Below are 27927 nucleotides of genomic sequence, written 5' to 3' on the forward strand. Positions count from 1 at the left end.
ACAAAGCCATGTCTTTCTCACACAAAACCCAAGGCTATGCCATGACTCCGCTGTAAGACCAAGAATAAATATGACATGATAGCGGAATCATGACAGATTCATTCATTTATTCCTTCTATTTTATTTTCATTTATTTTTGCGTTGGTCAGTTGTGTGAAACATTTTATGACTCCAGGCTCTAGTCGAGCTCTGGTTTGAAAAGCTTTTCCGAATCACTTCGGTAGTACAAAAGCAACATCTCTGACTGTTCATGATGTTACGTTCTGTGCCGAGGCTTCGGAGCGTGTGTCGTGTAATCCTGAAAGCTTTTTAGTGAAGGGCTTTTATTGCTTAAGGTCAATGACGCCATAGATGACGTCTGAAGCCTCGCTTCCGCCTGAGTGGTTCAGTGAGGTTTTTCTTCACAGTTATTTCTAGGCCTTAACGGACGCAATATACAGTGTATCACAGACAACATCACGCACATCTGTAATGTATGTGCTTGTTTTACACTCTTTGGCCACCAGATGGCATTGTGACCAAATGAAGCCTCGAGAAATGAACCGTTTTGTGAAGCACTAAAAAGCTTCAAAGCTTCACGAGGCTCCATCTACACTACTGACTCTCCATCACTGTCTGGGAGGTTTATGTTGCTATGCGACTGTTTTCTCGCTTGCTAGAATGCTGGTTTTATTTTATTTATTTATGTTATTAAGTTATTTGTTTAGAGTCATATTGACTCTGATAAACATACACACGGCCACGCAAAGAATGTAAAAATGATGTAACTTCCCTGCTGACTCGATAAGGGCAAGCACCCACACTGACCACCAATACAACTTTTACATAGTATTTCCTTTAGAAATAAACACTTCGACATGTGCAAAGAAATGAGTTACTTCTGCTAGCTGATCTAATCGAAATTTTACTGTCAAAGATAAACATATAGTCACATTTTAAATACGTAATAAACAGTATAAATTACCGTAAAAATAAACCTTAAATACAGTGCATAACTTCTACATAAATAAATGAATACTAATAAATAAATAAAGATAAAAAAGGCTCATATATTTTACAGAGAGCAGCGACATGCACTGTGGTGTGTTTACACATGTGTAACAGCAGATGTCGCGAGTAGGCAATGTTGAGCTGTTTCTAAACAGTCCATTACAACAAGACATTGTTTTAATTCATTCAATGCTTCATAAGTATGTTTACATGTGACAGTAGACAAAATAACGGACTGTAGTTTTTTGTGTAGTACATTTTATTCTATAAGATTATCATTTGTTTTCCCCGGAATATTTGATGTAAATGCCACTTCCATACCGGAAGAAGGCGGGGATTCAGGCACTTTAACCAGAGCATCTGGTTGTCTGGAACCGTAGTGAACGCTTGCTAATCGGCACACAATATCATCCCAAGCGAAAGAATCGAAGTGAAGATCCCCGTCGAACATGAATTTTCAGGGATATGGTGCACCAGCTGGTCCCGTCGGGGTAAGATCTTACGCCACTGTCCTGTTGACGAAACGAATTGTATAAACGAACTGTTCAACTTTAGCATTTAACGCAGATGCATTAAACACACCCATATGTAATGCACAGACTGATACTGTAACTTGAACTGGGTGTGTCACTAAGATACACACTGTTAATGTGTATACTAGGCCTACAGTGTAAAAATATAAAAAATAGTGTTGTGTTCTCAGCAGAGCTCTGAGAACAATATTTGCGACAAACTCTATCACTCGTTTATTTCCGCACATGCAGCCCTTTATATTGGTACAGAAAAAGCATACAAGAAATAGCTGCAAGCGATATTTGTTCAGGTTTCTTCTTATGACCAAATAAGTTAAGTAGAAGCAGGTGTGCCTAGGGTCCAAAGAATGTCGCCCTAGGGCTGTGACGGTATGATTTTGCTTCTAACCGCGGTGGAGACGCTACAAATCACGCAGTTTGTCGGTTAATCGCCCCCAACCACACACCTCCACAAAAATGTAGAATAAATTATTACAAGAATAAGAACGCACTTTTGTCCAAACGCAACTTGTTGAAACTTAACTAACAGACAACAAATCTCAAACCTCTTCTCTACATGGCCTTGCATACAATAGGCTATTTTAATTTGTGTGGGGAACTAAAACCTAACACATTTTTGTATTCATCAGGTTTAATTGTTCTGTTATTTAAAGAAATTAGACACTTTATATTTGGGTGATGCTTAAGGTGACCCATGTTCGAGGCTTGTGGTCATCTCCCCATTCTTCTCTCCTCTCACATCCCAAAACCAAAGCTTGAAAATGGTTAAAGAGAAAGTGTCACTGGTATCTCATATCTCATTTGCATAATATGCAGAAGTAGGGAGGATTGTACTTTGAGAGAGTAAGAGATGAGTCTACATGTACCTAACAAAGTGTTTATTTCACCACAAACCACAATGAACGTTGTGCTTTTTTATGAGATGTCACAATGTTATGAACAATTGGTCATGTTTGGGACTAAATCCAGCCTCTTTCCTATTTCCCCTGTAGTATGGAGGGGGATTTCCTGGACAACAGCAGCAGGACCCTCTGTATGGATACTTTGCTGCAGTTGCTGGTCAGGTAAGACGGTCTCTAATTTGCTCTACCAAAGTTATTGTTTAGAAATGAGCAATAGATTGTGTTGTACAGACTGTCTGCCTCTGTAATTGTTCATCCCAAATGTCTTTATTCCCCCTCATGATCAGTCAAAACCCCCTTATGGCTTTTCACCGATTTTCAAGGTGAAATGGCAGTGTAAAGTTCTGATCTTTTCTCGAGCTTCAAAATAATGCACATACTTTATAAAAAAACGAATGTGATATCATCTGTTCCAAAAGTGTTCTAAAGACTTTCGGGTTTGGTGATAAACAAAACAACATACAATGCTTTGTATTTGGAATTCCAATTCAAAAGTAAAAAGCAAAAGTACAATATTTATATTGAAGTATATTCATAAGATAATATTTATAATTTTGTTGTTTAAATCAGGATGGTCAAATATCTGCAGAGGAACTTCAAACTTGCCTGACTCAGGCCAACTTCTCTGGTGGCTACAGACGTAAGAGTTCATATCCGTGTTTTTATTTATTTGTTATTCATAGTCCATTTCTCATCATTTAGGATTACGGTTAGAATTTTAAATAGATTTTAGAGATATGCTCTAGTTAAATGAATCAAATCTGTAACATTTTTTCCACACTTTCAATGTTTTACAGCTTTCAACCTTGAGACATGTAGACTGATGATCAGCATGCTTGATGTATCCTTACTGAGGCACTGAGACAAATAATGTACAGTGCACTGATGTTGGAATACCTGTTATTTATAATTGAATTAAAACTGTTATCTCACATAACTTAGCTGCTCATCAGAGAGACATGTCTTGGTCCATGGGTTTCAATGAGTTTAAGGAGTTGTGGGCAGTACTTAGTGGATGGAAGCAGCACTTCATGAGCATCGACAGAGATATGAGTGGCACAGTTGACTCGCAGGAAATGAACCAGGCTGTCTCCTCTTTGGGTAAAGCAATATGTCTGCATACACTTTTATTTAATTTCCCTTTATTTAAACAAGATGGACCGCCATAAAATGTTCACAATAACAAAATACAATTGTAAAAACATTTACAACGGGATTCTTCCTTTAACAGTACTTGCTGGCACCAAAGTTTGTATCTTCAAATCATTTAGTAAAATATTCCAGTCGATCTGGATAGACATTTAAAGAGATGACATTGTCAAGTCAAGTTGTAAAGAAGGTTGCGCTGTTTCTCCTTTAGCAGTTAATGTGCAGCTATGGCATCAGAACCCATACTCGAGCAAGAAATGGCTTTTTGGTAGCTGCTCACTGTAGTGACCTACTGTATATGATTAAAATATTTTTACATCTCTCTACATGTATGTAAGCATTTATGAGGCACACCCAACAATGTTTGTGATGTCTTTATACTGTATTGTTATCTAATACAACAACATCAGGATATTTTAGGTGTCCCATAAGAGCCCCAATACTTGTTGTCATTTCTCCCTGTAATGGATCTCTTTAATATTACAGTAATTTGAGCCAATATACATTAGCCTAGTCTTTACTGCTGTAGTAACAAAGGTCTTCTTCTCTCTGTGATTGTGTGTAAAATACTTAAAGTATATTCACACAGCTGCAAAAAACAAATATCTCCCAGCCTGAATGTAATAAATGTAATAAAAACAGTATGAATAAATAGGGATCATTCGCGTGAATAGCGCCTCAGAATGTCTATCGCGTCTTTGCATTGAATTAACATGTAAATCACTCACGCTTAATGCTTCATTCACATCTGGTGTGAACGCACAGTCAGACTTTCGTTTTGAGTTTCGATAGTTTTGATGGGATACGGGAGCTTTCTAACACCCACCCGTAGACCGCAACATAACGTGCATTCTGCGCTTTGAAAGGCAGTTGTGTTGCTGCCTATGGGCCGGATTCAGAAAGCTCCCGAGCACCATCAAAACCATTTTTCGTGTAAATTGAATGTGAATTTTATGATTATTTGTTGTGATGTTGTGCAGGATACAGGTTAAGTCCTCAAACCATGAGCTGTGTAATAAGGCGTTTCAGCTCTAATGGAAAGATCTCATTTGATGATTATGTTGCATGCTGTGTCAAACTGAGGAGCATGACTGGTAAGTTCTTCTCTACTTTTTCAATATCTCTGTGATTTATATTCTGTATGTAAATAGGGTTCTTCACATAAATAAATGTTAATCCATTGGAAGGATAAAATGAGTTGAATAAATTAGAAAGATGATCCATTTATTGTAAAACTGTCCTGTAATCAGATCTGTTCAGAAAGAGGGACCAGGCCCAACAGGGAATGGCAGCATTTCAATATGATGATGTAAGTATTTAAAATATAAACGTAGCTGTGTCTCATTTCGAAGGCTGCTTGCTTTAGAGGACAACGTGACCTCCAGAGCAGAGCCGTTGAATATGAAAGTTACAACCCTCGATCTCAACAGCTCTGCTCCGGAGGACACACCCTTTGTATATGAAAGATGTAAATTTTTATGTAAGGGCTTGTTTAAATTTTGATATCTTTTTTATTTTTGGACATAATCAACAATATTTTGTATTCTTACAGCGAGGGTTTATAAGCTGTTGATAAACTCCCCCTAGGCTTTCTGCTGTGTTTTTATTCAAAAGAATCTCAGTCCAAACAAGAATCTGTGGAGTAAACAAATTACACCAGAAAATGTATAACAATGCTAATGTTTCTGAGAAAGCGGATTTAATAAATTAATAGAATTACACTACTGCAGCAAAAAAAGTAAAAAGAAAAAAGATGACATGTTTTAATTTGATGAATTATTGTATTTCTATATTTTATCTTCTCACAGTTTATTCAGTGTACGATGAGCATCTAAAAGAAGGATCCATGATGCCCGTTTTCCCCGATCTGAAAGACTACACTAATATGACTACTATACTAATATGTATAATTTTGATATACATAGTTTTAGCTTTAATCAGTTTTTACGCATATAAAGCATTCATTTTAAACACATTTCAGTCAATCCTCTATTCTTTCGGGCTCTTGTCAACAATTGTCAATTGTTTTGTTGTCCTATTTTTCCAAATGATGTATCCATGACTCTTTGTTGCTGTAATGCTTATGAGTTCTGGTTCTAGGTTTCTATTTGTTTATCCTTAATTAAAACATGTTTTTACATCTAAAATCTGGTTTAACATCTGTCTTTGTTACAGTTTTATTATTTATTCATTACTTTATATTTTGCTAGTTAATTACATTAATCGGAATACAAAGTGTAGTAATATATTAATTTATACTTTAACCGTGTCTCTGACACACTAAAAATGTTTTAGTTATAAACAGTATATTGTTGACGGTTAGCTCAGATGTATTTTTATGTAAACACTGCATGATTCAGATTCTTAGAAAGTTGTCATTACAGTGTTGATGGGGAGAATTAAAAAAATAATGTAAAATAGAAATAAAGAATCATGGGCCCTATAGGATATTCCACTGTCAGACATATTAAACATACATGAATCCAAACTAAACCGAAGTGAGAAGATTTAGAGAGGGGGAAGGGTTTGAGAGGTAACGCATCTGAATACGTAAACTGTATTCAAATGTTAGACAAATGCGGTTGAGAAAAAGGGAAAACGTTTAAGTTCTGTTTAGTTTTCAACACACATACACGCACTCCAGCTTTTTCTTTAATCAGCATTTCTGCATGTATTGTGGCATTTCCAGTCCAGCGTCTGTTAAATTTGAACAGAAACAAACCTCAGGAGTGACAGTCACCCAACAGCAGCATGAAAGTCTACATGAAAGGCATATTCCATCACATATTCATTTAAAAACATTAGCACTGTGTTGTTTAAACTTTTTCATGAACTTGTCTTTTCTGCAGTATTTGAGATCTGCAAACATCTGCATTTTTTTTATTTTGACCAGTTTGTCCCATTTATTCAAAATGTGGGAATAATTTCACAAAAGGAGTATTTTACGTAAACATGTACAATACTGATCGAAAGTTTATCATCACTTGTAACTGTGGGAATTATGTTATAGCTTAATGTATCCAAAATAAATTAACTCTATATCTTCAAAATAGGAATTAGCAAAATCGTACACTCGGCATTTTATCATCCAGCTTCATAAGGTCTCAACCTGGGAAGCTTTGCAAACAGTATTGAAGGAATTTCCATATATACTAAACCTATTTTGACTGCATTTTATTTATTGTTTGGTCCAAGTAATGTTTAAAAAAATAAAGTGTGTTTGTGTGTGCGCGCGCATGTGTTTGCACACTTCATTACAGAGGCAATTTAATTTCAAAGCAAGTCTTTAAGCGAAGAGTTCTTCAAAGTTGCATTTATTGAATTTTGCACGGCTAAATAAAGATTAATATAGAGTGTTAAGAGCTTGCATTTGCAGTATGTGGATCTTTGTTGTGAAAACGTAATAAAGAATTTTATAATCTAGAAAATCAGCAATGCATATCAGCACAATTAAAATAAGACCTTAGTTTAGTACAGAATGCAAGAATATAGAAGACGATCTGTGGCTTATCATCTGGACTAAAACAGAAATCAATATTTCTGAAAACTGAATCATGAGGGTGACCATGTCCATAAACAAAATGGGAGGGCTATAAGAATAAGAATAGACACAAAACAAATATGTTTTACACTTTTACAGCTGTCGCCTAATATAAGCATCTTTGTCTACAGTATCTGTTAAACTCCTCAGTCGTAAGTGCACTACATTAGACGTTTGGGGTCGATCTTCTCCAGATGCACTAGAGGTTTCAGCTGCTCTGCAAAGCTCTTCATATCCTCCGACACAGTGTCCTGTCCCGCTGGTGCCAGCACACTCAGCTCAACCAGATATGACAAAGAGAGGGGCTCCGTGTTCTCCAAGTTACCTGGCACCAGCACACGGGAGAGTTTGCTCACCACTATTTTCATCTGCCCCTTGCGGAACACGTGGCCCTTGGCTGCAAACTCGTGGTCCATGCGGAAACCCATCTCATTGAGAAAGTCTGGTAAACTGTGTGATGCAGCCACATCCACACAGTTTCGAACCAGGGCGTGGCGGCTCTTGTCCCCAACCTCGGGCTGGCCCAGATAGCGTAGGTGCCAAGGTGAGGTAGGTTGAAGGAGAGAACGACGGGCACGGAGGATGAACGGGTTGCCCTGCTGACCCCTCAGAAGATAGACCAACTCATGGTCGGCAAAGTTCTCGGGCTCCATGTCATCACACAGACCTCTCAGTCGATGTAGGAGACTCTCCAGGGACTGATCCAATACACTGCCTGTGCCCCAGTGGAGAAATCAACATCAGTTTTACAGTTAAGCTACAACCGCATGTCTAATCCTTACTTGAAAAGAGTGTTTTTTAATTCTTACAACACACTTCAGTACATACAAAAATGAGCGATCACCAGCACTAGTTACGTTACAGCACATAAGCGTGTAAAAAATTTAATATGTTTTATTAAATACACATACTTTTGTTTTACTATAGTACACCCTGTCCAAGTAGAAACAGTCACACACAGAAAAGTGAATGGATTTCATGGTTATTATGGGGACTGTATTGGTGGGAAAATTTATTGGGATTTCAATTGATGGGATGTTATCTGGCTGAATTAAACCCAAAACATAATACATCAATCTAAATTGTTTTAATAGTAAACATCTGTGAATTACAGTACAGTACAGTGGCGGAATCGGATATCCAAAACCGTTGTACTTTTATGTAGAATCTGGATATAACTATGTGCATAATGTACAGTGATAATGAGTTTGTTTACCTTGCAGCAAGTACTCCATCATATTGATGGCGCCACCCGTCACGGGCATCACAGAGACCGGTGGAGCCTCCATACTTTTGTATTTCTCTGTTCGAATTGATCAAATCCAGCCTTTTAACACGTGCGATAAAAAGATCGGCGGGTAAATATCAAACTTTAAGACAGGTAACTTACAGTGACTGTTATATTAACTGCAATGTGGACAAAATAGCACTGCTGGAGGAAACTTACAAAAAAGACAATTTGCCAATATAAAGAATAACTTGAATAATAGTAAAACAGCCTATCATTATATGAACAATGGTTAAAACGGTAAAGAAATCGATTATTACGCCGATTAAATTGCGGTTAACGTTCAAATCAACAATTCACGGGGCGCGTCAGACCGCGCCTGCGCAGCATTTCTCTCTCTTTTAATGGCGGGTCGCAACCAATATGTTTAGTTGCATATCGCCACCTGCTGTACTGGGGTCCGTAACATCGGGTTTAAGCTAGAAGGTATGCACACTTCAATACCGCATAATTTCTGTCACGCTAACATCAGTTTATAACTATATTTGTATTATTTTTGCTGGCTAGGTTTAGGGTTGTGGTAGCCGCACTTGTATCCCTCTAGCCACTAATTTTAACCATAAACAACAGGCCACTGCCCGCTAGATAGTACGTCAACGCCGTGCGTAAAATATTATTTTTTATTATAAAATGATGACAGAAAAAGCCTTTTCCCCAGTTAAAATATTTTTGACAATATGTAAATGATGTAAATTAAATCATTTTACCTTAGGTGGTCGATTTGATCGAACAATCTCAACATGTCTGTGTTTATTCTCGACTAACACTGCAACGTGAGGTTATTGTATTCTGTTGCTTGTCTAGCATATCCGTTACATATCACTAGACACTGTGCCATCTAATGGATTCCCATGAATAACAGACACGGTTAATGTAGGCTACATTTCATAATTCCGTATGACAACGATTAGTTTAAAAGTATAACTATGGATATATTAATTAACTAGTACAATGATACATTTGTACTCTACGTATATCGTAAACCCTTGAAATGCAAACGCGACTGTGCTTTTAATGACAAAAAGCGCAGCTCTCCCGTTCACTTGTATTGGGTTCAGTGGGCTTTTGCCCTACCTAATATGGCGGCGCCGTTGACGTATTGCAGGAGCGTAGCATCCGCCAACGCCGGTTCTAGGTATTATATTATGTCTTTGACGCCAAGGCGATACTTCATTAATTGATAGGATCTAAGATTCTGTATAGTGTACAGTGGTGAGGTTACTAGCATCTTTATAATATAATACTATGGATTTATTAACCGCTGATACGATTGCAAATTAAAGAAACATATTGACTATATGGATAAAACGGTCCAACTTTATTTTGAAACTTGTTGGGACTTTTATTATGAACGCGGCTGCTATCGAAGGCTGTCGTTGGAGTTCGGAAGTGATCTCAAGTGCGAATATGTGTTTTCTGTTGGTGTAATCATTGTTAGTAAACACTGCGTAATGAATTTGTTACCACATGACCCTTGTAATAGTTACAAAGGAATCTTAAGGAATAGGAACAATTATCAAAAATACACATTTATATTTATATGTCTTTAAGTGAAAGTCTATCGGTGTTTTCTGTACTGCAGACGATACCTCACAGTACTCTGCTTGCATTAAACAACTGTTTATATTTAGAGATAATTCGATCGTTAAATAAATCTGATTCGATTTGTGTAAACTCGCAGTTTATGATCGTTGGTCGGTTCGCTTCCTCTTGTCCTTTAATTACACGAGTGTGTTAGGCGGAAGTTTCTGTTTTCAAATATTATGCCGATGCTCACTGTCTGCGTCCTCAACAGATCCATAACTCAATAAGGCCTTGTATGTGTCACCTGGAGGAAGCAGATGATGGCAGATGACAAGGACGTGCTGAGAGATGTTTGGTTTGGAAAGATACCGGCCTGTTTCACATTGTCCCCTGAAGAGATTACAGAGAGAGAAGCAGAACCTTACTATGTAAGCTAAGACCAAGACACATTTCTGCAATTATTGGTTTCATTTAGTCTGATCCGTGTTAATCTTCTTTCAGCTTCTACTCCCACGGGTCAGCTACCTGACACTAGTTACTGATAAAGTCAAGAAACATTTTCTCAAAGTAATGAAGGCAGAGGACGTGGAGGAGATGTGGTTTGAGTATGAAGGAACACCACTTAAATGGTATGTGGTATTAAATGCTGTGTGTTACAAACATTTGTTCTGAAAAGTGAGAAATTCGTGACCATTTCAGTGACGTCAACTTTCCATGCTAAAACGACAAATTCATGTATTTATAGAAAATAAAACTTGTCAAGGAAATGTTACAGGGATACTTCACCTAGACATACTCACATTCGAGTGGATCCAAATCTGTAGACATTTCTTTGCTGTGATGAACACAGAAAGATATTTGGAAGAATGTTTATGACCAAACATATCTTGCCCCCATTGACTCCCATAGTAGGAAAAATTACTTTATCATTTCTTTGTTGTGTTGAACACAAAATAAGACATTTTGAAGAATGTAGGACAGCAAACAGTTCTGATGCACTTTTGACTACCGTTGTATTTGTTCCTACTTTGGTAGTCAGTGGGTGTCAAAATCTGTCTGGTTATAAGCATTCTTCCAAATATCTCTCAAAACAAAGAAACGTATACAGATTTGGAACAACTCGAAGGTGAGAAAATGATGACAGAATTTTCATTTTTGGGTGAAGTATCCCATTTAAACAGTGGGAGGATAGGCTTTACTCAGTTCAGTGTTGTTACAAGCGTGATTTCTTAGAACACCAATGATACTCCCTGGGCACCTGTCCTGAATCGTATATCTTGAACTCTGTGTAAATTGCTGTGGATGGAAGTGTCTGGCAAATGTTTATATGGAAATGTAAAGGCAACCATTGTTCGTTATTCCAAAGAAAACCCATCACTCATAGTACTTCAATAAGATATTTTAAAATTAATTGATTTATTTTACATTTATACATTTGGTGTATACACAGTGCACTCAAGTCAATTTTTATCACATATATCAGTATGTGTGTTCCCTGGGTTTGAACCCAGAAAACATAAATTCAGGTTTCAGGTGTGAGTAGTGTATTGCTCTGTTGCAGCACTAGGTGGCAGACAAGTGTCTGAATTTGTGCTTTATATGCTCTGTGGCACTTGCATCAACCATGTGAGGCATACATTGTTTTGCTGATGGTGGAGTGTTTTACTTTATGGACTGTAAATATGATCTTGTCATTTTTAAGGCACTACCCCATTGGTGTGTTGTTTGACCTTCATGCTTCAAACACAGCTCTCCCGTGGAATATCACTGTGCACTTTAAGGTGTGTGGACTGCGTTATTCATTTGACCCTAGTCATGAGCGCTTTAATATGCTACAGTTGTATTTTGCTTTGTTTTGTAGAACTTCCCAGAACATGAATTGCTTCACTGCCCATCAAACTCTGTGATAGAAGCCCATTTTATGTCTTGCATTAAAGAGGCTGATGCTCTTAAACACAAGGGTCAGGTCATCAATGAGATGCAGAAGAAAGACCATAAACAGCTGTGGATGGGTCTTCAGAACGGTGAGAACTCATGAACTCTTTAAAGCTAATGGCTGGAATACACTGCAAGACTTTTCAAATCTGAACAGATTTATTTTTAACTAGATATCATACACTTGCAGACTTTTTGAGAGTTTCAGATAAAAACACACTAACTGATAAAATCTGCAGACTGACACAGACGTTCTGCAACAAGTCCAGACTGAAAATCTGGTCTTGTAGTGTATTTTAGCCTTAACCCATCAAAACCATAGGCTTTGTCTGTTCATTGTGAATGTCAAAATGAGTATGTGAGTTGTGACATACATTAGGTAGAGTCGGGAGTTAATTTGAACGTTAATGGAAACAATTTCTAAAAGAAGACATTGGATAACTCTTAATTAAATGTTTGTTTTTGAATGTGTTTTTTTTTAGATAAATTTGACCAGTTCTGGGCAATTAATCGTAAACTCATGGAGTACCCCACTGAAGAGGGAGGCTTCCGCTACATTCCTTTTAGAATATATCAGGTATTTCATTGTTTTTTCCTTTATGTAACACTGTTGACTTCAAATTCCATCTTGTCAAAATTAAGATTGATGAGGATGTATTAGAAATTATTACCAGCCAGGATTACTGAAAGATTAGATAGTTACATATTACTGCTAGCATGTTGAGATGTACATGTTCATTTTTGTAGGTCGGACAGACTTTCACCTGAGTCATCCTTAAAATTTTAAGTTACTCAGAAATGTTTACAAACATGAATATCTTGAACCTTTAATTTGGTGACAGTTTCAAATGTTTGGAAAGTTTCAATGTCTGAACTGACTTTGTGATGTATTTGTTTTTCATTGTATCCGTTTTGACTTAATATGTGAAAAACTCTTAATACCTGGATTGAGAGGAGGCACAAGGGTACCAATTGCCCTATAATAAGAATTTTGTGTGAAACACACAATAAAACCTAAAGCACAGTTGTTTCCATTCTCTGAAGAGTAGCCTCTAATCATGGGCGAGACCTGAGAATGCATCTTCTCTGGCCTTTTGCTTCTGGAGAAAGGCTAATGATGTCTGTTCTGCGGTTCATGTGCTGCTTTGCCAGCTAGGGTGTCAGGGGAGTTGAAAAGAAAGTGTCGGCAGCCAGCGTATCACACTTCTCATCAGTATCAGAGGCCTTTTGGATAATGCTGGGGTCAATAATTAATGAAGCCTTTTCAAAAAGCAATGAAGTTGCTGTCACTTGTCACACTCTCTCCTCTCTGACTCAGGAGATCATCCTGGTGCAAGTGATCAGTGAGTCAGTTTTTCTGGTAACGTGATCGCAGCGTTCTGAGACACCTTCTTTTCCTGAGACCTGACAGAGCCGGTGTCAGCTGCTATACCTGAGCCGTTGTGTTCACAGCACCAAGATTGACTCCTATTGTCATGCTGCTGTAAGCCACTGTGGTCCAGATCTAAAAGAATGATACCTTGTGTTACCGACCGCTTGCAAGTTGTGTGTGAAAACTGGATCCTGTCCAGCATTCGACACCTCGGCTGCTTGTTCAAGGTTAAAGGAAAGACAACGCTGTGACTGCCAGCTGTTAATTTACTTACCATCTCTTCCAGTTATTCTGAACATTACACCCCACCATGCAGGTTTAAAATGCTGACACCTTTAGTTTTAGTAATTATTACTTCGAGATGTGTTTGAATAGAATAGTAACACTGAACTTGAATGTGCTTTGGTGATTTTGTTTGGTCGTAAAAAGAAACAAGGTTGTTTCTTAAAGATAAGAAGTACAGAGGTCTTGGTCAGAACACTGAGATGCAGTCACTTTTAAGTGGGTCATTCTCACGAAACCACTGAAACATCATGGCAGTAAGAGTTGAATTAGAAAACATACAATTCGGTAACGCATAATATTATCATAATAAAGATAACTGTGTTCTCGACCTTGAACAAAACACAATGTTTAAATAGGAACGTATTATGTATTTCATTGCTTTTTCTGCTGAAAGTCTTACTACCGTAATACGTCCCGATTTGTTTGAGTGCATTATATGTTGTAATTTAAACAGAGTTAAAATAAAACATTCTGAAAGAAAAACAATTAGATGGTCTACTAGATCTTCTCAAATGACCAAAAAATGACTGACAGAATATTCATGTGTAGTAAAACGAAGAAATAGTTTTGTTTTACAGTAATCATTTTCTGTTAATAAAAAAACGTGGTTATGCATCTGTAACCATTAAATGTTGAATTTGAAAAATAAGAGTAAACTGTCAGTAAAAATGAATGCCTCTAAACATGTCATACCTTGTTTTAAAGTAATGTAAAGGAAATTTGTTGATACAGGTGTTTTTAGGAAAAGCATGTTTGACATTGAGAATGTAGTATTATGGTGGGCTTTGCTGGTGGTCCTCTTTTTATTTGAGGGACTGCAGCTATTCATTTACTTTACATCTTCTTTTTTTACACTTTTTCAAAATTTTTGGGTGAAATCCTGTGAAGGATGTTAGGGTAACATAATAGTACAGTTTGCTTATTTCTTTCTATGTTTTACATTTTGTGTAAAATACTGTATAGCCTATCACGTCAAACTAATGATTGTAATGAACTTGTGTTACTGTTATTGCAACTTTTCATCTAGAATCTTCTAGATAGTTTGTGTTTTTAACTGGTTTATGAACCTTGCCACAGTCACCTTAGTTTTCTAACAGATAAAGATATTATTGTCTTGTACTAAAATATTGTCTGAACAGCTCCTGTGAAACAGAGATAATAGAAAAGGACTATACAAAAAATGTTACACATCATAACACATCATGTTTTTTAAAATCTAAATATGACCAAACACTTCCAGGCGTGGACAGGAGTGAAGTATTTTTGCTCTCAATTGTATTTCCAAGAACATTTATTACATAATACAGTTTTTTCTTTGTAAAAAGTTTGTTAAAAAAAAAGAGTTGTAACACATACTGTAGAAAGAATTTACAGAAATGTAGTGGATTAAAATGTTTTTTTTACCTTTTATACTTAAGTACATTAAAAATCAAGTTCTTTATTACATTTACTCAAGTATCTTTATTCCGTGTAGGAAAGTTCTAGATTTTAATGTAAGTATTTAAGGTAAAGAAAATACATTGTGACTGTATTTAATAGGTTTCATATCTGTCTCATTTTAGACAATGAGTGAGAGGCCATTTATTCAAAAGCTTTTCCGCCCCGTGTCTCCAGAGGGTAACCCGTTCACGCTAGGAGACCTGCTACAGGAGCTGTTTCCTGCTGCCATATGTGTGGAGGGTAAGTTGTAGTCTCTTTATAAAAGCAAATCGTGAAGAAAGGGGATCAAAATAACAAAATATCAGGGTTGTGTGAATGAAATCCACAGTCAAAACAGGGACCATCCCGAGAGGAAGTAGATAAGCTGACAATAGCAGTGACAAGCGGAGCACCTGATTGTGGAGCTACCTGCATGGCAGAGCACATCTGTGCGGCTACCGACCTGATTCGATAACTGCTTGCTTTGTTTGAAGACCTGGTGGTACGATTAAGGAGAAAGTGGCACTTTGTCTTCCTCCAGTGTCTGCTTTCCTCTGTTTTCATTCATGTGAGATATGCTTTGATAACAGAAGACAGCCTGAGATTACAGCGAGAAAAAAATTATTTGATTTGCATTACACCTCATTGTTTATTGCTACATATTGAAAACTGTCGGATAATAAAAATCTAAGCCATTTCAAAGCTATTCCCTTAATGCCGACATAGTTTCCGAGTCTATGTAGGAGCATGCTGTGGTCAATGGTGTTGAATGGACCACTAAGGTCTAGCAGCACCAATAAGGGGATACAACCTCGGTCAGATGCCATAAGCAGATCATTTGTGATCATCATGTGACATGCGTTTTTGTATGACAACGGGCTAATAAAAACACCACCTTAGGAACCTTTTTGAATCACATTTTGACAGGATCACTATTGTCAAAAATGATTGACCATCAGCAGACAGTTTAGATAGCGATATGGTTCTGTTCTGGGAAAAACTCCCTGCCTATCCATGCAGCCAGCATGAATAAGAGCAGAGAGTGCAGCAAGTACCCCCCCAAGGGTAAATAGAACAGAACAAACAGATGTCATTAGTTCGTAATGATATTTAAGTGTAACACATAATTGAGTTTAATGAAAAGGAATAATAGAAAGACAAGTCTTGATGGTAAATATGTGGTGGAGTTGGGGACAGAGGGTGGTAATTTGCTGCAATAGCATCATATTTCTATAGGTAGATGAGGATCAGCTAATGCAAGTTTGACTCCAGAACTAACGCTATACGCTTGATTTATTAATAAGTCTAGGTATAAGAGTAAAATATGCTTTTCACATACGGCACCTGATTCATTTCCATGGCTGAGTTATTTCTGTTTCAAGATGATACAAGCCTGTTGTTGTATTTGCTGTGTCAATCATTTATCATTTTAACATCTGTAAAAAGGTGCAGCTGTGCAGTGAGTATGAAAGCAGTATGTCAATGGTGGTGTTATATCACAGATGACTTCTCCAGTAATGTTACAGTTGAAATAAAGGGGGGTTTCCCACAAATACAGATCACATGCGACCAGAAAAGTTGCACTCACATGTAAGTTCATTGCAGTGTTGTATTGTAGACAAATATGTTTTGGGCTTTCCTGTAGCTCAGTGGTTAAAGCATGGCTAGCAATGCCAAGGTCATGGGTTCGATCCCAGAGATTGCACATAATAACAAATGTATAGTATAATGCAATGTAAGTCTCTTTGAATAAAAGCGTCTGCCAAATACACAAATTTAAATGTACGTTTCATAGACGCCCAGTGAAATGTTTTAGAATTGTCTTAGAATGTTGTGATGTCTTTCCTATGCTTTTCGTGATAAGGCAACGTTTTTATATGTCGAAAAAGTATATTTCAAAACCTCTCGCTAATTTGCATGAGATGAAAAGTTAGGCCTTGGGACATTTTTAAGTAAATAGGTGAATGGTGGTATTATTTCAAATAAATGTATTGCAAGCACCACCCATCAGCTTTTCATGTCAACCCACAACTACTAGGGAGGAAACCTTCAGCAAGACCACCCACACCAGTACTTAACTGTTGTGGGTTGACTTTCAGGTGGCACTTACCTACGCTGTAAATGTGGGAAAGGAGGGGTCTTGCTCCCTGATTTAGAAGTTAAACCATTTTTTTCTCAAAATGTACCAGACTGATAAACAGCTACACATATTGCTTTCATTATTTCTTTGATTTAGATTTGACTGAATGTTGTGGGTTTAGAGCAAAGCCTTCAACTGCAAATGACACAGGTGGAATAAAATCCAGGCTAATAATCTGTTTATTTAATGTAACAATGATGGAATGGGAATAGCGCACATTTTACAGTGCCTGTGTTACAGTGTTATTATACATTTAAGTATTGAGTATTAAAATGAACTACATGTGCTTACTATAGGGTTAGGTTTAGTGTCAGTTACATATAATTAAGCATAACTTATAGTAGATACTATAGGAAATACATGTAGCACGTGTAACAAGGGCGCTGTAAAATAAATTGTTACTTAAACTTCTTTACATTTTTTTGTAGAACTCTTACAACACTGAAACAAATGGGACAAATAATTCTATACATATTGAACCTGAAATATTTCCAGTATTTTTAACAGATTTGGGAGTTTTAACAGATTTATGTTAAATTATCTATTTGTACCCTGGCTATTAAAACCAATTTTTTAGATAAACATGGACTTCTCAGTGTTGGAACTGGAACCTTGAAATGTGAATCTGTTTGAAGTGTTTGACAGTTATTGGATTGCAGCAGTGATCTATTGGTCTAACGAAAGAATATACTGTAGGAAATGCCTATAGTAGTAATTTATGCTAGGACCAGTGGGTGTCTGTCATAACTGACGAAAAAGAGTTCTGATGTTGATTGAATTTCCCGTGCAAAAATTTGACACTATATACATAAGAAAACAACAACGCACAATACATACAGACAGCTATACAGTGGGCACATATAAAACAGGGGCCGTATGTATAACACATCTTAGAGTTAAAATGTAGTCTTAAGTGTGTGAAAATTCTACGAATGACATCATTTTACTCATTTTTCTAGACTTTAGAATAAGTGTGGTTCATAACAGTTTATGGTAGTAGAGAGACAAAGATCATGGGCTTTTCAATAAAGAAACAATGTGTCGGAATGATATGATGAAAGGGAGTTAATGGTATAATATATAGCAATATAAAAATGTTTTATCCATTTGTAAAGATTTGCAGCTGAGGTCTTTACAGCTATTTAGAAGTATGTGATTCAGCAGCTTACTTGTTTAAATTAAGTGTGTGAAATCGACCCAAAAATGGAAACAAATTTGTAATATTTTTGCACATAATGCAAAGAATTTTTTTTTACTTTTGCATCTCTGTTTGAAAGTCAGTACTTTAAGTCCAAGTGAAAATAAAATTTACTATTCCTATCTGTTCATGACATATTGCAGTGTTTAGTGAATAGTTTATCAACGTTGGTCATTCTCTTTTTAAAATTCACGTGCCTTCATAACATTCCATTAAATCTGAGAATTCCCATCCGCCTTCTAGTGAATATCCATCTTAAATGATGTATGTAAGACAGCTTTGGCGGAGCATCCGTTTACTCCTCCCCTTCAACTGTCAGTCTGCTACCAGTTCCATTTCAAAATGCAACGGCTGTTTTAATACATCCAATAATATCGCAGTTTAAAACACAAGCCACGCCTACTATTTTTCTCATTTAAAATTCCAGTTTACTCTGAAATGCGTCACAATACAGTCGTAAAAATTATCGCAACATCCGATTCGCGGGGACTTTAAAGAATCAGTCAACTTGAAAGTTGCCTTTAGTTTCCTTTATTAAAGTGTCTTACTCTTAAAGTCTACAATTTTTGACACTTAAATCAAACATTGAGAATACTCTTAAGAGCATTTCTGTGAAGCTTTATACATACAGGTCCAGAGCATTAGTCTGTTTTATGTAAATCAAATATAGATTGTTAATTTATAGTTTTTAATTAAAAACTTTTTCTTTAAATCTTTCTTACGGCTAAATATGCTCTAAAAACTAAACCTACTCAATAAAATTGAGTTAACAATTTGCAGAATTCGCCTCTATTTTAGAGTAAATAGTACCTTTATTTATATGACACACTCAAATAAAAAAGATAAAGTCTAACCTTATACACAGCTAATTACTTGTGAAATTGAGTATTAATACTTATATAGAGCGAGGAGGTGAACGAACGTTGGAAACTAATACGCAAGTCAGGATTTTGTTTGTTTGCACACAAAAAGTATCCTTGTTGCTTTATATAATTAAGGCTGAACCACTGGAGTGACATGAACTATTTCAACGAGGTCTTTACTCACTTTCTGTGCTTTGAAAGTTGGTTGGGTTGCAGTCCATGGGGACTCAGAAAGCTCCCAGACCTTATTTTGTGTTCTGGAAGACTGACGAAAATTTTCATGAACTACTAAAATCAAGACGAAAATATTTTTTGCCCACGGACTCCCACCCGGCGGACATCAGCTTGCGCGCATGTGCTGCTTATGTCATATAAGCACTAGAGAAAAGTCTCTGGGTGAAGGGGAAACCCGTGTTCTATTTCTCCACGCGGTTGATCAATGTTTTTATTTCACTAGTTAGAGAGTCATTACAATATTTAAGGCCTAAACGGACCCTCGTCGATTAAAGAACTATAATATAGTTTCTGTATGTGATTTTGAAAGGCATTTCTCATTCTTGACTGTCTCAAACAAAAGAGGGCTGCTCTTTTCTTTAGAGAGACATAAGCCAATAGCGTTTGAGTGTGAGCTCATTGGTTGACTGAATGAATTCGCCCTTGAACTAAGTTAATTGAGTCCAAATGAGATTGAATGAATTGGTCTAATGATCTCGTGGTCTTATATCCTCTGTGTTGCAACAATGCATATCCAAGAGTTGCCGAACTTTTTGGTAAAAAGCAGAAACCTGGTTTAATTTCATTCTAAAGTGAATTGTCAAAACAGTCTTTGTAGTCTTTTAGTAAATTGGTTTGAACCAGTTAGATTTTAGCAGACTAAATATGTTGTAGATCTAAGCCGATTCAAATATTTTAAATATTTCGTTGACTAAAACTTTAAGGATGGGTAGACTAAAATATGTCTAAGGGTGTGTTCATATATGCCATGTTTGGTTAGATTAAAACGAACTCTGGTGCGATTGCTCTGTTGTGCGGTTTATTTGTGTAAGTGTGAACGCTGCCAACCAAACAAGCAGACCGAGGATGCTGAAAAGATGGATCTCGGTCCACTTTCAAACGAAATCTATCGCGGTTCGATTTAAATGTGAACGCAACACGGACCAAAGGCAACGAACTGAATCAAAAACAGGAAGTGATAACAATATACGACCAAGTGATCTGGTAATATAAAAGGAGTGATTATTCGATATGTGCTTGCGCATGTAACGAAGGAATTCCTGCCACCGTTTTGACTGCTTTAAACACTTCATGAGGTCTTCGCGAGTTACCGGCTTGCTAAAAATACCCTCATATGTTCAGGCATACACTGAACATGTATAAGCCGCACGCAGCATTGTTTAGGATCTCCGGTAAGTTCAGTTTTCAAATATACATTATAAAAGCTGTCCAATCACGTTGCGACTTTACACGTAAGCTGTTGGGTTGGATATCTTTGGTAGGATTTGTTTATTTCTTTTTTTTGTTCCCGACCAAAAGTACCAAACTGTATGAACTAAAACTAAATAGCATTTTCATCAAGACTATGACTAAAACTATATCAAAATTGGAAAAAAGAAATGGAATTTTCATTTTTCGGTGGAGTAACCCCTTAAATGTTCTTGACCGTATAAACTAACCTCTTACGAAAACACAAATGATACATTTAACTTCAATCTGGTTGAAGATAATTTAGCTGACAGAGTTCAGAGGGAAAGCTGAGGTCATGCCTTTTTAACCACTCATTTAATAAACAAAAGAATGCATTATTATGGGAAGTTCCTTCCTGCGCCCACATTATCAGTGTCCTCAACTCTCCAGCCCTGAGCTACAACCACTCACATGACACATGATAAATGGAGCAAATTGAATGGACGTTATTTATGTGTGCGCATGTGTGGTGCTATCCACATGCTTTAGCCACATTTCAGTTAAGAGATGCTTTGTTGCTAATCTGAAGGTTGAGAACATACAGATTTTCACCGTTTTTGAGAGTGATCCAGTAGATTGTGATGTACTTCACAGGTGTGAGAAGGTCAGCCAGAGCAGATGCTGATGTCCTTATTACTCATTACTTGCTGTCAACCAACCTTTTTCCTCCAACTGCATTAACCATTTAACCTCCATGGGTCAACAGGGTAATCTTACTGCCTTTAGCATTTCCTTCTGTGTTACTAGCTGCACAGTTTGAACTTGGTCAATTTCTAAATGATGAAGTGCTTAATAATAGCAGTAATTATGCTGTGTCCCCTCCAACAATACAGCTACTCATTACTACATTTGGTCAAATGAATTCTAGATAATGTATCTGATTTGGTTTAAACCATCCATTGTGCAAGTGATGATTTAGACATAAGAATACGCATACAATAGCTGTCGAGATCATTTTGTCATTGTGCATTATAACAAGATAATCATGTTGAGAATATATGTAAAAATAATTTAATGGGAAAGAAAAAAAATTAAAACAGGTCTAAAATGTCCATAAAATTGCTTCTGTTTTTTTTGTTTTGTCATTATCGTGTATGTAGTGTAGATTAATGCAAAAAAAAGTAATTTCATCTTTTAAGGTTTGTTAATTGGTTAATTAGTGGTAACTTTTACTATTTAGCATATTTCGTCTTGTTCCACCAAAACTTTGTCCCGTTACGTGTGTCGTAGACGATTTGGGGGCCCTAAGCAATTTCAGGCATGGGGGATGCAACAGTCGTAATATTTGTAACCCTTTTTTTAGAAACCCTTTCTCGGTCTTTAGACTTTTTTTCGACATTAAAAAAAAAACGTATGTCACATTTTACTGTCTTTAAATAATAAATACGGTGTGAAGACGAGAAGGATAAATGTATTTTCAGCATCGGATGCAAGTCTGTAAATTCGAGTAAAATCACAGGAAAGGAATATGATCACACAAGGTCCCCAGATAATCTCGTGCAAATAGGGTTAAGGACATGCAATGATCTCTTGCAAAAGAAAGCCTTCACAAGATCCCTATGCAGGAGAAAAAGTTAAAGTCTGTAAAAGTTCTTTTTGATTTTTGTGATAACCAACCGTGCCTTTTCTCTCACTCACTCTAGACGAACCCAAGAGATATCAGATTATAATTCACGGTATCGAACCCCTGCTGGAGACACCCATCCAGTGGTTAAGCGAACACTTAAGCCATCCGGACAACTTTCTCCACATCAGCGTCATCCCAGCACCGAGTGACTGAACTCAGACAATCCATTTGAACGTTGATGATGAATTTCCTCAGAGGCGGTCTGATGGCGCTACCCATCATCTCATTCTCACAGCTGCAGTGGCCTTATTGAGCAGTGGTCATCAAACAGCAGAATTATGTGCACAGATAAATATGCTTTCCCAACATTGTTATTATTTCATTTTAAAGCTCTCAAATGGGCGTCCTGTGTATTTGCTGTCTTGACATTTTTCCATTCATATGCTTGCTCGAGCTTAATGCGATTGTACCCCCTTCACACTGCATTCTCAGCCTCAGGCTATGAAATGTTTTCATTCGTGTTACATTTGATATTTACTAACTGCGTTGACTCTTTATTATTAATGTTTTATCATGTGTCACATGATGAGGATGGGATTCTGTGTTTAAATTTAATGCCTTAATGATTTGTGGGCTAGCGAGTATGTCGTCATATAGGCACCTTGTGGGTCTAATGCGTCACTGTGTCTGGTTCTGGCATACATTTGGTGATGCTTCCAGTCTGATTAGTCATAGACTGAATCAAGTTGGTGTTTGTCTGATGAAGAGGGGTTTCAGTTTTTCTCATTTTTGTTAGGGTTTTTCCATCTTCTTGGAAATGAGTTTTCATTTATGTATATGATCTTCGATGTGGACACGTCGTCTAAATAATACACCTGGGGTTATTCTCATTCACACATCTCTCCGTTTCTGACAAAAGAAACACTTTTGTACCGTGCAGCCTGTAGGCTGAGTGGCTGTATGTGTTTAGGGGGATGTGGAACTGCAGACAAAACACAGATGAGAGTGATTATTCGTTTAGAGGAATCCGTGAGTGTTTTACCCCATATAGACCGAACGGGGTAAACCACAGAGCTGACCCCCCCATCAGACGTCTTCTCGGCAGACTTTTCCTGAAACGAACATTTAAACAGCACTATTTTGTTTCTGTGACACTGAATAACTTACAGAAATGAAAATGCTGCAACTTTTCAAATCTCATAACATGCTATAAAGAATGATTTAGCATGGTTGAACTGTACATTTTCTTGCAGTGTTTGCTTTTTTGTCTTTGTTAGGTATACTCAAAGCACATTTAAATAAAAAAAATATTTATAGCTCTCTTCTCTTTACAAATAATAAAAGTAATCTAGCAGTTTTATCAGTTGGTTCAGTTCATTGTTCAGATCACAAATTACAGTCAAAACACCTTCCACATCATGTAGTCACTTGTGCAAAGCAAATTCTTGTTGTTTTGCACATACTGTAAATGCTATGTATGCAGTTGGTTATTTACAATTGTCTTTTTTACATTATCATTTGATTATGTCATGTCGATCAAAACATTTTATACTGGTTCTTTGTTTTACCCCCAAAACAACTTGGCACAAATTCATTGAATAAGTTATTAAATGCAAAATGGTCATAATCTGTCATGCATATTCTATTCATTTCTATTAGGCTTTTATAGGGTCATTGTCTGATCCAACTGTGACTACATTTACTTTGCTCACAGGTTGCTTTTACTGTAAAAAAAAGACATCAGACTACTAAAGAGACTCTCTACAAGGATCTCATCCATAATGATAAGAGTGGTCCATTTCGAAATGTTTTACACGTCATTTTGGTCAAATGTGGTAAACTGGGATATCAACACATCAGTAAGTGCACATGTGTAACAAGAATTATGTAACTGCATTTTGTAACAACGATGTATTCACAGAGGTTTGTCCAATTCCTTAGTCTTCAATGTTGCAGTTACCAGTTTGGAATACAATGACGCTTTATGGAAATCATGATGATTAAACATATGACTAAAGGCATGACTAGGCATGACATGTCTGGAAACGGTACATTGTAGAAACAATAGGTTAAACCTGTAAATAACACATCATTTTAACAATGTTGTTTTTTGTCTGATTTCTTTTTACCTTTTGTATATAATGCATTACTGTTTTACTTAATTCTCAATGTATATTTGCACCATGTGTACACTTTCTTCTGCACTAAGCTCCTGTCACCAAGTCAAATTGCTTGTGTTATTTGGTTATAAAGCTTTTTCTGATTCTGATGAGTAATGTTGAGTCAATACTAAGGTTTCACCTTGTTATACCAGTACTTACACGGTAACTCCTCAGAAACTGTCCACTCAATATAAAGGGTCACCATGTCATTACACTGGTATAACAAGGTGAAACCGTAGAATTGATTTAACATTTGTCATGCCTTTCATCATGTGTTAAATACATGGCATGCACATAGGAATCTTCATGATTTCCATAAGCTATTGTTGTATTCCAAACTGGTAACTGCAACATTGAAGACCAAGGAATTGGACAAACTTTATGAATATATTGTTGTTACAAAATGTAGTAACATAATTCCTGTTACACATGTGCACTTACTGAAGTGTTGTTGCCAATGTCCTGTTACACATTTTTACTTAGACCAGCTATTCAGTGAGCTGCTACATGCGGATAGTTACACAAATAGTAAAGTTTTTGTGCTGCGTTGCAATGGTAAGATATCCTGGCAGGCTATAGACAATCTGCAGTCATTCTTCACATCGGACTGCATATACAGTAACATATTTTGGAATGTCAAGACTAACCTATCAGGGTCAAGCATTTCAGATCGCTGTATAATAATAGCATGTGAAATGCAACAGTTAATATTTCTGCTTCATTGTTGTTATACGAATGCATGAACACATGAAATTTATATTGATGTTATATAAGCTATGGGAGTCCAATATGTGTTTTTTCCCTGTATAATTAGTTATAATTAGTAATTATGATATCATATACAGCTCATGTGGAACAAAACCTGCATGGGACAAGGAGTTTGCAAACTTCTAAGGGATTATGTTTCAGTCGAGTAAGGGCCATTGAAATAATAAATCAATTATGAAAGCCTGCAAAAGAAAAGCTTCTCCTTGGTGGCAAACATAAGAATAGAGCTTTATAAAGTATATTTTTCGTCCAGTTGGTACAAAAAAATCGAAGTTGTATGTCATTCATTAATCAAATGTCTTTCATATCAGTGTTTTCCTGAACAACGCCATAACTCGCTGGTTAACCACTGTTGTGAGATGCATCGTTGGCTAAATTAACGGTGTAGTTACGACTGTTTCCCGAAATCGTAGTAACTCTGTTGGAGATCAATCGTTTGAACCAAGTTGGTTCAGCAATCTAGTTGATGACGCCACACAGGTGGTGGAGTAATGACGTCTACTAATAAATACGTTCAGATCGAATTGTTGTCAAATTCTTGCTGTTAATAACATACATTGCATTTAAGGACTACATTACTGCTATATGTTGATATATTTCACATTTTTTTATTCTTTTTTACATATCCTACCACGTCATTCCGCTCAAGGATTCCCCAGGGTCAGAGAGCACGCAGTTCATGCGCATAGGCCTATGCACTTTTCAAACAACAGCTTTTCTATTTTCTTGACAAACTAAAAGATGTATAATTGAATTGGTATATATTTAGATCGATGGATATGGAATGCATTGCGTGTTATTTGCTTACTTTGATCAAAAACTTGATGCATGTTAGTCTACTATACATGTCATAGAAATAAGGAATGATGCTTCTAACCGGGGCGCAACTGCACATTTTTGGAGGGATAAGCGAGATCAGTTTTCCAAAGTTAGACATTTCGATTATTCCATTTTTTTCAACAAAAAGCATTTCCTCTTTGTTATCAAAATTAATAAGACATATGATGATATACTCGCATTGTATAATAAACAAAGGTCTTCAAAATGAATGCTTAGTTTGTGGTTCATTAATATTTATTGAAAACACAACAATAAAATAGTGGCCTATGTTAAACATACTTTTACTGAAACTTTTAAATCAAACCTTGAAAAACGAAATAAGATGAATAACATACATTATAACACAAATACATAAACGATCTTTGGATTGGTCCTTTACTTTGAAACATTTTTAGTTTGTGGTTCATATTTTATGAAAACACAACATCATTTAAGTAAATTAGTTTTGGGAAACTGTCATGATCCTGCCTCTCCTTGTCTTGGTTTTCGAGTCTTGTGGCAGGATCATGTCAGTCCCATGTGTTTTGTGTGGAGAGAGAACATTGTTTTGGTTTGTCACGCCGTGCTCTCTCTCCGGTGTCGCGTCCTTTAGTCCCGCCCCCTTGTTTCCCTGTTAGCGGCCCATTAGTGTTAGTCTTGTCTCCAGCCCTGGTCCATCTTTCCCTTAGTGTTTCATTCCCATCACCTGCCTCGTGCAATCCTCCTGTTAGCTTTCCTTTAGTGTTTCATTCATGTCACCTGCCGCCACTCTCCCTGTGTCATCAGTCCTTGTCAGTGTTTCCCTATATCTAGTCCCAGTTTCCCTCTGTCTCTTGTTGGTTCATGTCATTATTTGTTATCATCATCCCTGTTGAAGGCACCTTGTTGGATTATCTTGTTCCTGCTTCAAATCTGCCTGCGCTTGGGTTCTGTCCATAAAGTTGACAGAAACAATGAAATCATTGAACTATGCTGGAACAACAGAACTTGGGGCCGTAGTAACTATAAGTATGCTTTTGGTAAACGCAGGTTAATCAATCAGGTTCTTTATTGGCATTGTTTTATAACAACGAGATAACATCAGAGCAGCCAACAATGAAAAATTGTTTAAAGTGCAATCCCTTATACCCTTTACCATTAGTTATACCAGCGTGAAGTGCAATGGACTCTGCAAAGTGCCATACCTCACCATTTAGCTCAGAGACTTTTAAGCAACAGCAGAGGCTTAGAAAAAAATTAAGTTACACAAACATTATAGTTCATCACGCAGAGGGCTGTATTCTTATTTTTGCAATATAAATGTCAATCTTTTACAAAGAGTTTAGATTATGGACGTGTCTTGGGTGTGGTGGTCTTATGCTGCGGAGTGGACATCAAAGTGAAGGATAGCACTTTTAAAGCACTCATTTCAGTAAACTGGTCACTAAAATGTTAGTGTGGACACTAGCCTTCATCTATCGTCTCACCTTCAATGAAGGTGTGTTATAATGAAGGTACAGACACATTTTCTCGTGTCCTCTGTTTGTAGGGAAATTGTTGAGAAGGTATCTGTTTAAAGCAGCAAGCACTCTTTGAAGTTGATTTAAAGAGGAAAGGACACGGTTCATATCTCCTGCAGTTCTTTCATGAGTTTTCCACTCAGTTTTGCCGACTCTACCCACATTACCCTTACACTCCCCTACACTTACTCATCCACTCCCCTACTCTTGATGATCGGGATATAAAAGTAAAACTCGACGGCCTTAACTTAGCCGAGTCCTGTGAAGTTGTGCGAGCTGTCTGAAGACAACTTTCCCCTCCGTCTGGACTGAACATCCCTCTTGTATCTGAGTGCACCTGGAACTAACCTGTGGATGGAGAAAGACAAACAACAAGACACTCTCCTCTTCCCCTGCAGGAGGTCTCGTCTAATTTTTTTTTCTGACCTCCCCCCTCTGTCACATTCAAATAATCAACCTGTCATAAACTTCGGCCCCTAATGGACAGGTGCTGAGGGACCCCGAGGTGC

At 37.0% G+C, this 27927-nt stretch overlaps 3 protein-coding genes across 9 annotated transcripts; 2 read left to right on the forward strand and 1 right to left on the reverse strand.

The window, feature by feature from the left end:
• Nucleotides 1–1083: 1083 nt before the first annotated feature.
• sri (sorcin) lies at nt 1084–6574 on the forward strand. The gene is made up of 8 exons (XM_079470156.1): nt 1084–1481; nt 2516–2587; nt 2996–3065; nt 3223–3266; nt 3379–3526; nt 4555–4668; nt 4825–4883; nt 5383–6574. The coding sequence occupies exons 1-8, from the start codon at nt 1440–1442 to the stop codon at nt 5407–5409; spliced, it is 576 nt and encodes a 191-aa protein (XP_079326282.1). The 5' UTR covers nt 1084–1439; the 3' UTR covers nt 5410–6574.
• med18 (mediator of RNA polymerase II transcription, subunit 18 homolog (yeast)) lies at nt 6211–9462 on the reverse strand. Of its 4 annotated transcripts, none has more exons than XM_079470153.1 (3): nt 8563–8780; nt 8332–8442; nt 6215–7830 (listed from the first exon to the last, which is right to left on the reverse strand). In XM_079470153.1, the coding sequence occupies exons 2-3, from the start codon at nt 8402–8404 to the stop codon at nt 7277–7279; spliced, it is 627 nt and encodes a 208-aa protein (XP_079326279.1). In that variant the 5' UTR covers nt 8405–8442; nt 8563–8780; the 3' UTR covers nt 6215–7276. The 4 variants fall into 4 exon arrangements, with proteins under 4 accessions (XP_079326278.1, XP_079326279.1, XP_079326281.1 ...); XM_079470155.1 differs by having other exon boundaries at nt 6740–7830; nt 8332–8418; nt 8506–8790; XM_079470154.1 differs by lacking the exon at nt 8563–8780 and adding an exon at nt 9111–9462 and having other exon boundaries at nt 6878–7830.
• atg5 (ATG5 autophagy related 5 homolog) lies at nt 8777–26141 on the forward strand. Of its 4 annotated transcripts, none has more exons than XM_079470147.1 (8): nt 8777–8829; nt 10199–10355; nt 10429–10556; nt 11630–11708; nt 11789–11951; nt 12345–12439; nt 15082–15199; nt 22247–23799. In XM_079470147.1, the coding sequence occupies exons 2-8, from the start codon at nt 10245–10247 to the stop codon at nt 22381–22383; spliced, it is 831 nt and encodes a 276-aa protein (XP_079326273.1). In that variant the 5' UTR covers nt 8777–8829; nt 10199–10244; the 3' UTR covers nt 22384–23799. The 4 variants fall into 4 exon arrangements, with proteins under 4 accessions (XP_079326273.1, XP_079326272.1, XP_079326271.1 ...); XM_079470146.1 differs by lacking the exon at nt 8777–8829 and adding an exon at nt 9736–9802; XM_079470145.1 differs by lacking the exon at nt 8777–8829 and adding an exon at nt 9748–9836 and having other exon boundaries at nt 22247–26141.
• The last annotated feature ends 1786 nt before the right edge of the window (nt 26142–27927 follow it).

The sequence above is a fragment of the Barbatula barbatula genome (assembly GCF_947034865.1).
Source record: "Barbatula barbatula genome assembly, chromosome: 12".
NCBI lineage: Eukaryota > Metazoa > Chordata > Actinopteri > Cypriniformes > Nemacheilidae > Barbatula > Barbatula barbatula.

What these genes read in the sequence shown, in the direction of transcription:
- sri (XM_079470156.1), top strand. Translation starts at nt 1,440, where the DNA reads ATGAATTTTCAGGGATATGGTGCACCAGCTGGTCCCGTCGGG. An exon ending in TGATGATCAGCATGCTTGAT is followed by an intron (nt 3,267 to 3,378) that starts GTATCCTTACTG and finishes GCTGCTCATCAG; the next exon opens with AGAGACATGTCTTGGTCCAT. An exon ending in CCAGGCTGTCTCCTCTTTGG is followed by an intron (nt 3,527 to 4,554) that starts GTAAAGCAATAT and finishes GATGTTGTGCAG; the next exon opens with GATACAGGTTAAGTCCTCAA.
- med18 (XM_079470152.1), bottom strand. Translation starts at nt 8,404, where the DNA reads ATGGAGGCTCCACCGGTCTCTGTGATGCCCGTGACGGGTGGCGCCATC. An exon ending in GATGGAGTACTTGCTGCAAG is followed by an intron (nt 7,831 to 8,331) that starts GTAAACAAACTC and finishes ACTGGGGCACAG; the next exon opens with GCAGTGTATTGGATCAGTCC.
- atg5 (XM_079470147.1), top strand. Translation starts at nt 10,245, where the DNA reads ATGATGGCAGATGACAAGGACGTGCTGAGAGATGTTTGGTTTGGAAAG. An exon ending in GTGGATGGGTCTTCAGAACG is followed by an intron (nt 11,952 to 12,344) that starts GTGAGAACTCAT and finishes GTTTTTTTTTAG; the next exon opens with ATAAATTTGACCAGTTCTGG. An exon ending in TTCCTTTTAGAATATATCAG is followed by an intron (nt 12,440 to 15,081) that starts GTATTTCATTGT and finishes GTCTCATTTTAG; the next exon opens with ACAATGAGTGAGAGGCCATT.